The 18,136-nt window shown below is 31.8% G+C and overlaps 1 protein-coding gene across 1 annotated transcript; it reads left to right on the plus strand.

The window, feature by feature from the left end:
• The first annotated feature begins 12,524 nt into the window (after positions 1–12,524).
• On the plus strand, positions 12,525–14,348 carry LOC143537810 (uncharacterized). The gene is made up of 3 exons (XM_077031494.1): positions 12,525–12,906; positions 12,996–13,221; positions 13,830–14,348. The coding sequence occupies exons 1-3, from the start codon at positions 12,646–12,648 to the stop codon at positions 14,279–14,281; spliced, it is 939 nt and encodes a 312-aa protein (XP_076887609.1). The 5' UTR covers positions 12,525–12,645; the 3' UTR covers positions 14,282–14,348.
• Positions 14,349–18,136: the final 3,788 nt, after the last annotated feature.

The following is an 18,136-nucleotide window of genomic DNA, read 5'->3' on the forward strand; positions in this document are numbered from 1 at the left end:
ATATATTATTAATGTTATGTTACAAAAGGCTATACCTTTATTTTTATTTTTCTTTTGATTTAATCTTCAAAAAATACATAAAACAAAACCACCATACTAATACTATAAAAAAATTACATTAACCATAAAAAAACAAATATATACACAAATCATAATATTAACCTACACATAAAAAAATTAGTTCATATTATCACCAACACATATCACAATATTAATATACATGCACATAACTAGTTCATGGTAACCTACACAAATCACAATATTAACCTATATATACAAATTTCATTACTTCATGTTATAGCCTACCCATTTGTAGTTACCTACGCAGATCACAAAATTAACCTAAACAAACAAAACCTGTTCATGATATCGCATACAATTAATAGTATTAACCTAAACTTGTAAAATATTCGCAACATAGGAACACACCATGTTATTTATTTTTATTTTTATTATTCTATAATCTATATTTTATGTGTAAGCAATACGAATTATGTGTAGGTGAATATTATTTATATGTAGCTGAAATAAAATGAACTAGCAATCTGTGTAGGTGAATACGAGTTATGTGTAGGTGAATATTAGTTATGTGTTGGTGAAAACAAAAGAAACAAAATTTGTGTAGATGAAAATAAGTTATGTTTGTAATACGAGTTACATTTTGATAAAAATAAAAATAACTAACAATTTTTATAATTAAACATGAGCTATGTGTAGATTATTATGTTACTTGTGTACGTGATCAAGTAATTACAATTCACCTACATATAAATTTTATTTTCATATGTAGGTACGTAAAAGAAAATTCAAATAAATCTTATGAAACCATGAATATAAAAATTTTTCTCTCGATTATATTTTATTAAAATTATTCTAGAGGATTTTTTATATAAAAGTCAATTAATCTTTTCTAAAATTTATAAATTTCTACAAGATTTAATATGAAGAATAATCGAGGAGTAATTAGAGGAATTAATGCTTTGAACAACTGGGGAATAATCAATGGTTGAGATCAACTTCTCGCACTTCTCGCTATAATATCACTTCTCGCATGATTTATCCCCTATATATATATATAATTATAAAAATCTAACTAGGTACTTAACATGTATTTAACAGGTAAACATGCATTTTACATGTTCAGACACAAAAATTAACAGGTAATTTCGTGTCTACATGTTTAGTACACGAAACTTGTTAAGGCCTTACATGTTACCTGTTAAAGTCGTGTAGATACGTGTCATGTTATTCGTGTCTCGTGTATAAATTGTCAACCCTTCTTCTAATTAATAGACCGGGAAACCATAATTAAAAAGAGAAAGTGCAAGAATCATCACCATCTTTGAAATCTTGGATCAAATCAAGCTTGGGGTTGGAAGGAGCACATTTCGAGATCATTTCGTGACAAGATCAAGGCTAGAATTAGTCTCAAAACTGAAGTTGATTTAGGTGGACATAACGGTTAAATCAATCAAAACCAAACTATAACGAAAACAAAATAAAAACTTACGTAAAATAAGACAAAACAAACCAACACTGTGTTTCTGAATCTCATTTAACAAAGGGATGGGAAGGAAAAGAGAGTTAAAGATGAAAAAACCATGTTCTAGCGATTTTTTTATAAGGAGGGGGGATGCTGGAAAATGGGAGCATATATTCATCCTCCCAAATTAAAGAGATTATGAGAGAAAATATATTTGTATAATTTTAACTCGTATCAATTACTAAATTACCATTATATCTAACTTCGTATTATTGTTTACTTAAAGAGTATTATCGAAACATTGTATTTTTTTTCTTTTCATCTTAACTCGGGAACATCTAAAATATTTAATTTCTTTTCTTATTTTTATATTTCATTAAACTCAGGAACATGAAATAAAATCACACATTTTATTCCCTAAGCTTTCTTTCTTGTTCTAATTCCTCTTCCTTCCTCTCTCATCCAGAGTCTCATTTAACGAGGGGAGGGGAGGGGAAGGAAATTAGGAGAGAAAAGAAAGGAGACGAAAATCCTTTTTTTTGTGTTCCCGAGTTTAATGAGAATTAAAGGAAAATCAAGGAATTTACATATTTCATGTGTTCCCGAGTTGAGAGGAAAAGAAAAGAAAGTTATAGTTTTACTATCATACCCTTTAAGTAAAACTAAAATAAAATTAGTTTTAAGGGTAATTTAGTAATTAAAAAGATTTTCTCTCCTAATCTTTCTAATCTGGGAGGATGAATATATGTTTAAATTTTCTAGTATTTTCCCTCCCCTCCTTAAAAAAACTCTGGAACATGATATTTTAACATTTTCTCCTCTTTCCCCTCCCCTCGTTAAATGAGACTCTGGAACACAGCTAATTACAAATCTTCGAATCAAAGTCTCCAATAGCCGTCTCCGACTTCTCGTATTTCTGCCGTTAAAGTTTTGTCATCAAATTATCGTCACTGATTTTTATTAATTCTTTGTTGTTCGAATCCTTCATGGGCAGCCCAATATATCAATTATTTGGGCCCAAGACTCATCTCCAAGTCTCCAACTGAATTTGTTGTTATTGTAATCAAAAGCCCAAACCAACTAATTATTTCTTTATCTTGTAACCTTTTGTTTGATTTTCCTTTTGTAACATTTTACTTTCCACTTTATTTATCAATTAATTCAAACTTGAATTAATTCATTTTAACATCAAATTAAGTTATTTTCTAATTCTTTTGGCTTGATTGGTCTCAATACATATTCACTTCGTCTTCTCTTAAACCGGTGACTTAATATAGTTTTCTTCTTGAACCCTTTCATTTCGTTCGATCGTCAATCCCGTCTCCCGCAACCGGTTTGCACCTACAAAAACACTAAAACAATCCAAAGTAGATTTCGTTCCACCAAGACAAGTGTTTAACAAAGTAATGAGATATAGATATGATAAATGCACCAACATCATTTAAACAAGTATTTATCATTTACAAACTTATAATCATGTCAAGTATATAACTTTGGTATGTTATACTCAAGATGACGATTATGATTAAGGCAAAAGAAAACGACCACAACAGAAAGTTTACAAATTCATAACATAGGTAAAGGTATTTTTATTTATTCATATTCATATATATATAATAGTGAAAATCCACTTTCAAAAACATACGTTTATTTCATAGAATCTAACTTCTTTTTAACGAAGCTGAAACTCCAATACCGAATATGATATCAAACAAAGAACAAAAACTTATGCAATATTACGCACATGTCGGGTGCTTCGATCACTAGATGGTTCTCCTGAACTCGGTTATTCAAAACTTGGATAAGTATATCTTCGACTTTTACACACTAATCTTTTAAGTATGATTTTAAGTTATTGATTCCAAAAAGAATAAATAATTTGTTTTTAAAGTGTGATCATATTTATAATTATTAGTGTGAAACCTAATCCTAATCGTTTGTTACAAAGAATATATAAAGTATAAACATTCATGCATCATTTAGGTTCTTACATACATTATCTCCCCGTCTCTATCATCTCCTCTAGAATACATTATTTTATTTATAAACATAAACAACGACAATATATACATATTAAATATTAAATACTTCAATCATATTAAGTTAAGAGTTATGCATGCAAGATTTTTTATGCGTACATCATAAAAACGTTATTATTATTTTATATTTTAGAATACTTTAAAATACCTGATTACCGACCCAAATAAGATTCTGGTTATTCATGGGGTGTACGTAGTTCGGTTTTTTAATCGGGTTTCAGGTTATTCATTTAGGTCTTTTATTATAGGAATCCTACCTGATTACCGACCCAAATAAGATTCTGGTCAGTCAATTTCGGGTTATTCGGTTTTGGGTTTATTTGGTCGGGTTGATCGATATTCAGGTTTACAAGCTACAAAGCATACTTTACAATTTAACTTAATATGGCATTTATTAGATAATAAGCCAAAAAAATGTTAATTAAAACACTCGCAATATGATATTTCAAATGCATTAATCAAACCAAGTCGTTTTAGTCGCTTAGACAACCAACATCAATTTCCAACACAATAAGCAATTGCTTAAGTGATAGTTATACTTTAAATTGATATATACAAGACAAAGATAGAAGCAATGTGTGTGTATTATGTAAATTCGGATTAACCTGATTAAACTTTTTTTAACCCATTAATCGAACCGAATACTACCTTAGGATTTCGTGTTCTATTTTAATCTGGTTTGGGTTGTTCGGTTTCGGGTTTAATTAGGGCCGATTAAACGTTATTTGGGTTCGGGTAAAAATGACGTCCAAAAATCATATGTTGTGGTGGAATGAAATATGAAATACGGTGGTGGAATATTGAGGTGAGGTAAATGATTCGATTATATAATATTTAATATCTATAAAAACATTAAAAAGCAAGCCAAACTATGGCCTCACATTCGTTGATGGCCCGTTGCGTCCTTCTCGTGCCATATGTTTGACGGTAAGAATTCGCATGATATATCTGATTCATGTATAATATTTTCAAAAATGGATACAAATTTTTTAACTGATACCATAACAGGCATTATGCGCTCTCGCATAAGCCACAAGGCTTGGCCAAAGTGGAACTAATTTTTTATTTCTTCATGTTAGAAATAAAATAAAGACTAAAGACCTTTTAACAAAAGTATAGTGACTCATACCAATTTCCAGATAAGATCATTAAATGTTATCATTAATTACTAGAATAAAACCATTTAGAAGTATAATAATATAGTTAATTATTGACATTATTGTCACATGAAGTAGCGAAACAAAAACGCAATGATTTATTATATACCTTATCCTAAATTTATTGTAAATGTGGGCCAATGTGTTATTCAAAACGACTTTCCACGTATTAATTACGTCGAGAGTAAAACAAATAGTGATGTAACGTGTACCAACATTGCATTTTAATCTTTGTTAAATAAACCTTTAACTATAATTTGGCATAAAAAATTGCAGGTTTAGTAAATCTAATCATGATTAATGGTAATACTAAACTACTGTCTATGAAGGATTGTGATCAAATCAATTGATTATGAAATAGCAAATAATGTTTGGTCAATACGTTGGAGTGACTGTCTCCACGCAATTAACTTATATATAATTTGTATTTAATATTATCCCTAGATATTAGTCATTGTACTGTATTTACATCTCTCATTGTAATTGAAAAATTTATGGTTTCATAATATATTCAAAACGTTAATCCTGTCTACATGTAATGGTCTTACTAAATGTGTGAAAAATGTTGTCATGAATGTTATCTTCATGTAAGGAGTACTCACTAATGTTTGTAATGATCGTATTATGGTTTCATTATTTATTAATCAGAAAAAATGAAATGTCAGATGAAAGCTTGTGATTCAGTTATACAATTAAATCAACACACATGTTGCCACACTCACGGGAGAAGGGGCGGTGCAATGGTCTCTTCACAAGGCACCAGGACGACGTACATGTGTGAATTGAATGGAGGTATTGTGGCGCTAAGCGTGAGCCAATTACACGTAGCCTAACGTGGGCCAAGGCTTTAGCATATGTCACCAATGTGTGTGAAAATATGTTTATCTTCAAAGACGTTAAATGTTCTTTCTAATGACGAACGGTGTATAGATTTAAAAGTGGATATAGAGGGATATGATTTATCTAAAATAAACGTAATGGTAATAACGTATAAATATAAGTCCAACAATGATCAATGGTGTATATTGTTAAGATAAATTTGTGATCGGTCCATCTATTAATGTAAGGTTTGTGCTTTATGTATATTCTATATATAAATGATCTAGATAACAACTTTTGTTTTTTTTTTAATTCAGGATTCTTAAGCCGTTGCATGAGGCCTCAAGTTTATTTAAGGTTTAGTTATGTTTTATTGTTGTATCCTCGCAGTTCAATTCTACATTCTCTAATCCCTACCATGATTCTCTTAGTCCTTAATCTTTTGAATTTTATGTTGAAACTGCCACAACGTCCATGGACATCGCGATCACAATATGGAATATGATTGTCTCTAAGTAGATGTGTAAAAAAAATTGCTCATATCCTCATGTTTTTGTATCTTATTAGTTATTAAGCAAAATAAGAATTTATACAAAAGGTTCCTATTTAGAATCCGTTTTAGTCCGTCACAAACTAAGCTTAAAAAACTAAAAACTTTATAATAAAGAGAGAATAAATATATTTTTATTGGGTTGTTTGGCATTATTCGTTTATAATATTTATATATTTTTTTAAATTTTAATTTTATTTATTGTAAGGACATTAATAATAAACTTAGAATTTGATTATGAAAAAGTTTCACAAATAAATAAGATGTTATAACCCTGTTTAAAAGTTTTATGGATTTGGTAAGACCCATGACCCATTTATTTTTTACTACAAATTTGTTTCTTAATTATAATAATATCATTTCTTTATAAAAATCGGATATTAATTTTTAGTATATACCTATTTTATAGGATTTTCATATCAAATATTTTGTTAGATTATTTTTTAATTTAATGAGATGTTATAACATGTTTAAGGCTATGTTGGTTTGGTGAGACATATACCTATACCTGTAAATTCGGGTCAACTGCATGAAAAGTCTCTATTTACAAATAAAACAATCTGGTGGCTTGAGAGAATGTATGAAGCAACCAAGGAGATTTTAAAATTTTCGTTTATATATATATTTACTAGCTTTTATCCCGTATTACGAAGTTATTTTACATTATGCGTTTATATATATTGGATTTTTGTGCTTTCGTTTATATATATATATATATATATATAAACGAAAGCACAAAAATCCTACGTGTCGTGATGTGGTCGCTACCCCTTTTTTTGGAGTCACCAGATTTTCTTGATTTTTAAATAGAGGTTTCTCATGCATTTGACCCGAAATTCACGGTTATGGGTCTCTTCAAACCCAGATATTTCTTAAACGGGTTATAACATCTCATTAAATTAGAAACTAAGTTCACCAAATATTTGATATAAAAATCCTATAAGGTAGGGTCATACGAAAAGTTAATATCTGATTTATTAAAAAAAAGATTTATATTATTTATAATTAAAATATAAATTTTATTGTAAAAAAAATAAACGGGTCTTGGGTATCATTAAACCCATACAGATTTTAAACCGGGTTATATCATCTCATTTATTTATGAAACAGTTTATCATCAAACCACAAGTATATTATTAAATTTCATATAATAAAAAAAATAAAAATTCAAAAAACAAATAAATATTAGAAACAAATAATATAAATCAACCCCCGTTGATGTGAAAATCCTATAAAATAGGATATACTAAAAATTATTATATGATTTTTTTAAATATTATTTATAATTAAGAAACTATTTATATTAAAAAAAATAAACGGGTCTTGGGTCTTACCAAACCCAGATGACTTTTAAACCAGGTTATAACATCTTAGTTATTTGTGAAACCTTTTTATCATCAAACTCTAAGTATATTATAAATATTCATTACAATAATAAAATTAAACCTAAAGGTATATAAATATTAAAAACGAGTAATGTAAAACAGCCCCTGTAATACGGGGGATAAAAACTAGTATATATGTGTGTGTGTGTGTGTGTGTGTGTGTGTGTGTGTGTGTGTGTGTGTGTGTGTGTGTGTGTGTGTGATTTTAATTATATTTATTTTAAACAAATTAAGTTAATAATATACTCACAATTTGTTGATGAAAGAGTTTCATAAATAAATGAGATATTATAATCCGGTTTAAAAGCTAACTGAGCTTTGTGAGACCCATGATCTGCGTATTTTTCTACAATAAAATTGTTTTCTTATTTTTTTTAAATGGATATTAATTTTTAGTATATCTATATTTTATAGGTTTTCACATCAAATAATTGATGAGATTAATTTTTAATTTAATGAGATGTTATAACCCGTTTAGGGCTATTTGAGTTTTGTGAGACCCATACACGTAAATTCGGTTAAAATTAGGGGTGGCAATCTTGACTCAAACCCTTTCAAATGAGTCAGTTTGAGTTGTTTTAAAAGTTAAATGAGTTGGTTTGGGTAAAAGGTTTTAAATAAATGAGTCAAAATGAGTCATTTGAAATTCCATCCTTTTATTTTCGGGTCAAAATGGGTCGACAACTTCAAAGAAATGAGTTGATGTGGGTTAGTGTCATAATGAAATGAGAGAGGCTTCGGATTGGAACGGGTTTTCGTACAAGACAGGTTTCGGCACGAAACGGGTTTTAGATCGGAACGGGTTCGGTTCAGGTTTCAAGTCAACACGAGTTTTCACCCGGGACGTGTTGGGTTTTGGTTTCTTTTGTTTTTTTATGGTCGATTCCGGACTCGTTTTTGTTCATTTTTTCAGTTTTGTTTTTGTTCAGTTTGAATTCTTTTAGTTTCGTTTTGATTGATTTTTTCGATTTCGATTGATGTGGTCCGGTTTTGGCTTTTTGTTTCTTTGTTTCATTTTCGTCGATTCTTTCGGTTTCGGGGCGACTCTAGATGTTTTTTTTTTTTTTTTTTTTTTTTTTTTTATGAAACGAGGACAATGTATGAAACATTTTAGTGTTTTTATTTTTTTGTTTATGATTTATATTTTGAGTTATAATTTTTTTATTATTATTTTTGAATATTTTTTTAAGGGTTTTTAATCTTAATAGAAAACCCCTAAAAAAATTAAAAAAAAATCATTAAAAAAACATAACTTAAAATATAAGTAAAAAACGAAAAATCTAAAAAAACTAAAATGTTTCCGTCGTTATTATCGTTCACAAAAAAAAAAAAAAAATCCGGTTCGACCATAACCTATTCCGACCCAAACCAAAACAACCTTTTTTTTAAAGAAGTGGTGATAATTGCAATTACGATGAATGATCCGTTTAAGGTACGAAGTCATAAACTAGTCAAATATATATGTTGTTATTTGTTCGAAAATGACTCGTTGAAAGATAGACTTAACTCATACCTATTTTAAAAATAACTAAAATAGAGAAAACTTATCAACGAACACGAGTCCAAACCTTAAAAACCGAATTTCACTTATAGTAAAATTATATACGAGTATACCTTTGTTAAAAAAATACATTGTTTATATCCTTAAATCCTTATATTTTAGTAACGAACGTGAAAAACATGACACTTTGTTCTTTCTCGGAAGTCATCATATTATCAAAAGAATCCAAACAAAAACAAAAATGACAAAAAAATATATAATAATAATAATAATAATATTTAAGTTTTGTAAATGTAAGCATGATCAAGGGTACAATCGTCTAATGACAATAATTAAGGCTGAGGGGTGCGGAGCGCTAGTCAGGGCGCGTGAGGGACTTCGATAGCGCCCCGGGGCGCGAGAGCCACACCACCGGGGCGCGAGAGGGGCGCGAGAGGGGCGCGAGAGCGGAAAACGAGGCAGGCGCCAGGAGGCTCGCGCGCGTGAGTGGCTGTGGGAAATGGGAAAGAGCCGTTGGAAGGCTTTAATAATGAATAAAAATATATTTTTTTTTTTAACAAAATCATCTATATATATCACAATACATATATCACAATACATATCAAACACAACCATTCTCACATACTACAACCAAAACGAATATCACACACCACACCCAAAACCCAAAATCACCCTATCTTCGAAACCTTTTTTTAAAAACATGTCTGGAAATTGGTACCCAAACCTAGATTCAGATTACCCTTACGACGATTTATGGTCGGCACCGGAACAACCGATGTTTTATTCGGGGTCGCAACAATCATCCGGCTTTCAACCATCCAACATGCAACCGTCTCCTAACTTTGTAGTTCCGGAGACACAAGAACCGGAACCAGAAGGTGAAGCTGCGGGACAAAGAAGACGCGTCCACCGGAAAAAACAACTTGCAACGGACGGGTCGGGTTCGGCTTCGACCGGAAGGGCGAAACGGAAAATCACTCCGTGGTCATCGGATGAGAAGGAAGCCCTGTGTCGGGCTTGGATAGCCATTTCTGAGGATCGGCGTTGCGGTAATTGTTTTAACGTTTTTAAAAATGATTGTAAATAAAAAGTTAAATAAAAAAGTTAAATGGCTTACAAATTTATTTACATAATTTTGCAGCCGACTACCAAAAGAGCAAGGTCTTTTGGACAAAGGTTAGGGAGACGTTCTATTCGCTCGTTGGGAGTACAGAGCGGAATCCCGATATGATTTCGGGTCGGTGGACCGAAATTAGAAAATTTGTCGGCTTGTTTACTAATCTGTTCAACAGGAACGCCGGTCGTATGAGACCAAGTGGGTTGAGCTGGTGGCGCCGGACCTTGATGCGGAAGTAGGGCCGAAACGGACTAAAACTAGTTCGTCTGGAGCGTACAGCACAACGGACGGGTCGGATTGCCGGGTTGGATTCGACCTAAACGTTGCGGGGGAGGAAACGTCTTCACCGCCGAGGAGGCGGCCATTGGGAAGGGACGCCAGGGGGAAAAAACCGGCTGAGGGGGAAGCCGTAAACATCAACGATCTTGTTGAATCCCTCAATAAATTCAACAAAACCCTGGAGGTGGTCTCTGTTGACAAAAAGGAAAAAAAAAGAATGAGAGATTTGGACTTCCTTGCAAGAGACTTCAGCCACCTAAATCCGGTCGACCAAATGCTGATGGAAAAACAAAAGGAACGTATCCGGAAGAGGTTGATCGAAGAAGACGAAGCCGAAGAATAAGAATAATGTTAATGTGTTTTTTTAATTTTTTTTAATTAATGTGTTTTTTTAATTTTTTAGTACTTTAATTTTTTTTATATATTAATGTGTTTTTTTAATTAATGTGTGTTTGTTTAAATAATTACTTGTTTTTTTAATAATACGTTTTTTTAATACATTTATAAAAAAATAAAAAAATAAACCGCTCGCGCCCCCTCTCGCGGCCCTCCACACCATGCCCCGGGGCGCTATCACCACTACCAATACCCATCTTATCAAGTTTCTCTCTCTGCCACACGTCACAATATTATTGGATGGCGCCCCCACTCACGCCCCCTCTCGCGCCCCCCACACCCCTCAGCCTAATATCCACCATTGTCTTAACGCCGCGTATTAAATCCATTCCAGTTTCATGAAAGTACCAGACATGAGACAACGCATTGTGGGTCCCACTTCATCAAGATAAGCCTCGTTAAATGAACGATCAGGATCATGTGGTGAGTTTCATCTAGGCTGTCACGGTGGTCCCTCAGCACGAGGGCTCACACTGTATATAGATACAAAACGGGAATATACCTTCTGTATAATTCTAATTACTTTTGAACATGACTCTTTTTACTAAAATGATGAGATTGTACAAGTTTTGATGCATAGTGTACATCTGGTTAAGCTAGTTACAGTTTAATGGTAGTGAGTTGGTTTTTGGAGAGAGTAGAAACTATTGTTGGTAAGGTAATAGTTTCGAAAGTTAATAAAGCACCCTTGAGTTATTTTACATTTTTACGTACACATCCACCTATCTATGAAGCTTATCTCTATAACCCTTGGAAGAATATAATGCGTTATTACCTTCTTTTAGCAGCGAATATACTATTTTAAGAATTATATTAGTTGTTGGGCTATAAGCGAACTGAACGTCTAATGCATAATTCGTAACTCGTACGAGTTTGAAGAGAAGTTCGTTTACGAGGGTTTCATTAGCAAATGAATGTACTTAAACAGATTGCTTTGTCCCTTTTAGAAATAAGAGGGCATGAATACATGTGGCGTTTCTTTTATTAAGGTTCTTGAAATTTGCTTATGTTCGTTCATTTGGATAGTTTTTGTTTTCTAACTTATTAATTAGACTAGGTTTATTACCAAATCTATTAAGTCGAGTTCAAGCTAATTTAAGAGTTGAAACGTTAGTTAATTTCAGATTTTGTAATCATTGCCAATCAATCTACTTTAGATTTTAAAGACATCGGGCGATCAATATATTTTAATTAATAAGGTCAGAAAACGTGAGTATCAACTCAATCAATTATTTCCACATATGTCTCACACACGAGTCTCGGTCTCTTCAATGTTTACAATCTCACATTCTTTATTATCCATTTTGTGTTTATTAATGTTAGCTTATAAGGTTTTTAAATATCTACGAACAAACAATACCCACACGCTTGTTTTGTTAACAAACTAACATGAATAAGGATCATATAATAAAATAAGTTCGTTTACGTGTTTGTGATCCTTTACCTGTTCGATTTAAATACAAGCAAGCATGATTTGTTCGTATATGTTCGATTTTTTTACACGCATAACTAACCGTGTTTCTTTTAGGATTATCGGACTGAACTCGGATCAAAGTTATAAACTTATGGCTTCATTAAATGGTCATTTTTACAAGTCCCTAAAAACCTAAAACCTTTTAAAAGCCAAAATGCAAAACCTAAAGGTTTATTGAGTAATTAAAAAATAGAAAAAACAAATTTCCGAATATTCGAATATATCCTACAGAAATTACTGACTCAATACTGACGTGGATCCAAGCTGTTGGGCCCACCATCTTAGACCGTCCGTCAAGATGAAAACCATCAAATACCAACATATCCACGTGGCAGTCAATCACCATCCTATATAACCACCCTATTTCATTATTATTTCTTTCCATCGCAACCAAAAAAAAAACGTTCAAAAATATTAAATATAACGTGTAAGGGTAGGCCGATCCATGGGCGGAGCCACCACCAGAATTCCGATGAGCCACCGTGTCTTGTCACCGAGCCACGATTATAGCGGTGGAGACAACCTTGGTGATCAACAGGGCATCCAGCTGTCTGGTTCCATATTCAGGTTTCTAGAGGACGATACAACGTTGTTATCGTCCCCAGAAACCTACAATTTTCACTACACTGACGATGAAGAGGATGAAAAATCCGAAAAGATCGATGCCAAGATTAAATTTTGGGAAACTCAACATCAAAATTTACATGTAAGTTTTATATATTTTTAAGTTTTTTTAACCATTTAAATAATTTAACAAAATCTAGACGTTTAATAATTTGATCAATTTTGTCACAGGCCACGTTGTTCAGAACAACATCCTTAGAATCTAGGATCCGAACTACAACAAAGGAAGTACTTGCGGAACTAGATACGGCCGACAATGTATGTTCTTGCTCGAGACATGTTTCCGGCGGCTGTCGAACTTGCCATATGCGAGAAATCTGCCGAAGGTTACAAAATTCCGGTTTTAATTCAGCCATTTGCAAGTCCAAATGGAAGAGCTCATCAGATATCCCATCAGGTATTTATTTTATATTAAATAACTTGATATAGAAAATTAATTCTTATTCATTACCATATATGAATTATCCTAAATTAATACCCATAAAGTTATTCTCTAGAAATGTTGGGTTAATCACGTTAAATTTAATTATTATCTTTTAACTACTAAAAAAAGAGCATTGTATTAGTACACGAAACGATATAGCAAGATGTTAACCAAACCAGGTATAAAGAAACAAAGTTCTGAATTATTATTTTAAATAAATAAAACTTTGTTGTACTGTCGTACATGTAAACTTTTGTATTTTTACCTCTTTCGTAAAATTTTGTATTTTTTAATTCGTTTAATAATAAAACCATGTTAGAACTCGTGTTATAATCGGACTGGATATTAAAAAAATAAAATAATTAAATTAATAATATACATAATAACATATATTATGGAATCATTTGTTATTAAATGATCCAACAATGCAATACTTGTAAAACTTTGTATTGTTTAACTTCTTTATTAATAAAACTTTATGTACTTTTACGTTTCCTAAAAAAATATTAAAAGTTTAAAACCCGGATCTCGTTTACATAATTATCATGATTTTCTAATTAACTTCTATCATTATTTCACAGGTGAACACACATATATTGACGTGATCGACAACTCGAACCGCAAGAAAACCGAGACACGAGTGATCATCGAGTTAGATTTCCGTGGCCAGTTCGAAATGAAGAAAGGAAGTGACGAATACAACGGTCTTGTATCGAAGCTGCCCGAGGTGTTCGTTGGTAAAGTTGAGAGGTTACTAACGGTTATTAAAATAATGAGTAACGCGGCTAAACGATGCATGAAAGAGAAGAAAATGCATTTGGGGCCGTGGAGGAAGCAACGGTACATGGAGGCTAAGTGGCTTAGAGTGGTTGAACGCACAACATCTATGCCGATGGTTGAGCCGTTGGCGGTAGATTGTGACCCGCGACACGTGGTTAGGACTAGGGCCCGGGAGTCAATGCTGACTATGGATCTTCTCGACAAGTTAACGAAGATGTCGACTTATATGGTCCCTGTTGTTGAAGTGTTGTAACATGTTACATGTCTTGTTTGGATTATATGACTTTTAAGTGATTATTATTATTATAGATATAAGATGGAAAGTAGAGTGCCTAATTAGTTTGTGATGAATATAAGAGAATATTTTGTGAAATAGTATTAGCATGTATTCATGTTCTTGATATGGTTAAATCAATCTTGGAAAGTTGACTCACAACACAAAATGTAAATAAATACAAATAAAAATTAAAAATATAGTGACATTTGAAGGATGATGATAAAGTTTTATAATTATTAAAGTTTGAGTTTGAGTTTGAGTTCGATCGATTTAGTTAAGTTCATTGTGTTTATCTTTTTTTTAGGATACGTTTAAAGGAGTTTTGAGTTACAGTTTTTTAAGCTGTGTTTTCTTGTATATGATCTTCGGTGCCTGATTTCCAATAACATTTTACTGAAGAAAAGAATTAGATCATGGTTACAAAATTAGGGAAAAAATAACCAGGAACAAAATCATGGATTTAGATCTAGATTATGCCTACAAATTTGGTTATGAGAGTTCGACAACCTGTTAATGCTGTGTACTTGTTCATATTTCGTGGCTTTAATATGCTTGTTTTAAGCGAGTCTTTTTTTTTTTTTTTGCCAATTTGGCTCCGTCCTCTTTCGTCAAATATGAATTTGCTTACTTTGCATCGGATATGTGTTAATTCGGTTATCCTTAGATGTGTTGTAACTCTATCTTTGGGGCTATCAACCCTTTAGCGAGCGTACAACAAATCCTACTATTATATACCTCTGAACCCTTTTGCTTTGTAATTAAAAGAGTATAAAGTTTTTAATGTTAAATATATGATACATCTTTGAACCCTCTTGCTTCCTTAAAAAAATATTATCTAGTTTGGTTAAACGGGATGAAATTATAAAGTTAACAAAATAAGTAAAACAAAAATATCCTTTTAAACCTTCTAATAATAATACAGAAAAGTTAAAACCGAATGAAAACATTTACATAATTACATATATGATATAATAACCATCATTTTCTTGGGAAAGTTATTTGGAATCATCCAGAAGCCGCACAATTCTTCCTGAAAAGTTTTTAGAAATGGGAAAATGAAGAGGTTGAAATGATTTATATGAGATAAAAAATATTTTTGGGTTTCCAGGTGTTTCGTTATTTGAAATGGAATGGCGTAACCCACAATGATTGCAGAGCGTGTTAGAAATTGTCGGGTGAACAAGAGGTTTTTCTGGTGTTCCGTCATTTCAAATGGCGGAAGTGACTTATTTTCCATGTGTTCCGTCATTTGAAACAGCGGAACACCACTTTTACCTTGCCCTTATAACATTTGTTTCACTTCAGCAAATTGTGGCAGAATTGAATATTAATATTCCTGGCATGTTTGACAAGACCATTTTACCACACTGTTCACTTATGTCATTTCAAATGACAGAAGTGAACAGTATTGACACTTATGATAATTGATAAAACTTTTCTGTTTTTTGATCATACTATTCACTCATTTCATTTCAAATGGTGGAAGTGAATAATACTAACACTGATGACATATTGACAAGACTTTTCTCATTTTTGACCATACTATTTACTCATGTCATTTCAAATGGCAGGGGTAAACGATACTAATACTGATAACATGACAAAACTTTTCTTCTTTTTGACCATACTATTCACTCATTATATTTCAAATGGCAAGGGAAGAGTTATATTGTTATTATTTTTACAGTATTATTTAAAATAATTTATTTGAATATATAGTTTTAAATTTATTACAACTTTTATTTTTCTTTTAATTTTTTCTTATAACTATGAAACCAGAGTTTTTTTTAACATTTTTTAGTTTTTATTTCACAAGTAATTAAAAAAGTATAATTTAAATATTTTATAAAAATATCATAGGTAATTAAAAAAGTATTGTTATGAACTAAAATATACTTGTAATATTTTTTTTTGATAAAGTGTTTTTCAATTTCTTAATTAATTTGTTTATTAACATACATGTAATATTTTTTTAAAATGACTAATTTGAAAAATTGACGTTTTATTGTTATGAATTGGTTTTATCTCACCGCACCCTCGTGTCTTCGGACGAGTGTTTACAGACGTTGACCTTAAGTGAATTTAGCCAGTAGCTTATTTGGAAGATTCATGCCTTTCGAAAAAAAAGTTGGATCACTAATTGTATAAATATTTAAATATTCGACGGTTTCTACATGTTACAATTCACTAACTCATTATCAGGATTTAATAAATAAATTAAAAAAAATATAATTATTCTAACTTTTGCCATCTCAAATACAAATCTAAAATATTCCCCTATTCAGACATATGTCACGCGCCTCACATTTTTTTTTACATCATAAGCATGATTTTTCTTTATAAATAGGAGGTCTTCCAAATTATTTTTTTTATGCATTACCATGTCATCCACTTTCAAACCAATTCTAGTAAAGTTGTAGTGGGGAAGTGAACATATTTCATACGTAAATGGAGTTGTTCAGGGTGACGAATCCACTAATGTAACTTCGTTTATTATGAGATACAAAATGACATATGAAGAATTTGTTGCGTTGATTTGTAATTACGTTCAAATCAACCAACAATCCAATAGCCTATAGTTGTCACTCTACTACACATTTCAAGGCGTATGTGAATCCTCATATGTTGTTGAGGGTAAATAGTATGAGCATGTTATACTATCTAGCAGAATCTGGTGAAAATTTCATACATGAAATTTACGTAAAATGGCAAACGATAGCTCCTTTCCACCATAAAAGTTGCATGGATCTTTTGAGAGGGTTTTCTTCATTCAATAATTTTGAAGATGTTGAGTCACAAGCACACCAATACGATCATATACAATCACAAAATTTGGAGCTCGGTATGTCAAGTTACGCTAGAAATGTCTTCTGAACAAGTTGATAATAATGATGATGACAATGGGGGTTTTGATGACTTAGATGGTTAGCGTTTTCATTTTTCTTATAAATTTTTAAGATTGTCTGTTATATATATTGTGTTCATTTTATTACTTCCTTTAAGGTTACACGTCTAAAGAAACTGAAGAAAGTGAATTCACTCCAGAAGATGTTGAATCGAAAAAAGATGTTGTCCCTCCATCATCAGAGCATTACCATTCCGGTATTTATAACGGATTTTCTCAACAACAAGTTGATTATTCTGATCATGTTGGGGGAGTTAGAATATTATCAGCTTTCTAATATTAATGATGACATTGACATTGTTATATGGAATGATATATGAAGGAAATCCAAGTTGGTATGTCATTCAAATCCAAGGATGAGGTGATGTTAGCCGTCCGTAGGTGGAACGTTGAAAAGCACAGAGAGCTCTACATGTCCGATAGCAAACCAACATTTTGGAAAGCAAAATGTTGCACATTAAAGCCAACCAAAGATGGTATTCCTATCCAGACCCCTCCGACATGTCGTTGGACTGTAACCACCTCCAAAAGAAGAGATAATAACTTGTGGAGAATAACTGTGTGGAAATCTACACACAGTTACTACTCCAAAGTAGAACGCAACAATAACCGCTCATTAGCATCCAAAGATGTTGCCTCACATATCTTGTCGCAAATTCGTGTAGATGTAACTTTTAAAGCAAAACAAATTCAAGTTAACATCAAAGAGAAGTTGCACGTTGATATTACTTATTCTAAAGCTTGGACGGCACGAAGAAAAACGATAGAGTATCTACGGTACTTGGGATAGTCACTTCAAAGAGTTACCTTGCTGCATTACAACTCGCTAAAGAAAAATTTTCTAAAAAATTTCCATTTCTTCCTCCATCAATAGATCATTCCATGTGCTGATAAGGTTAAAACTTAGGAGCCTCGTTTTTACGTCT

This window comes from Bidens hawaiensis, unplaced genomic scaffold, assembly GCF_021521415.1.
Source record: "Bidens hawaiensis isolate Kalapana, Puna unplaced genomic scaffold, B.hawaiensis_p1.1 tig00011408_1, whole genome shotgun sequence".
Taxonomy (NCBI): domain Eukaryota; kingdom Viridiplantae; phylum Streptophyta; class Magnoliopsida; order Asterales; family Asteraceae; genus Bidens; species Bidens hawaiensis.

Bases quoted from the DNA above. Each gene is read 5' to 3' on its own strand.
- LOC143537810 (XM_077031494.1), top strand. From the start codon at position 12,646: ATGGGCGGAGCCACCACCAGAATTCCGATGAGCCACCGTGTCTTGTCA. The intron at 12,907-12,995 runs GTAAGTTTTATA...ATTTTGTCACAG, and splicing joins CTCAACATCAAAATTTACAT to GCCACGTTGTTCAGAACAAC. The intron at 13,222-13,829 runs GTATTTATTTTA...ATTATTTCACAG, and splicing joins CTCATCAGATATCCCATCAG to GTGAACACACATATATTGAC.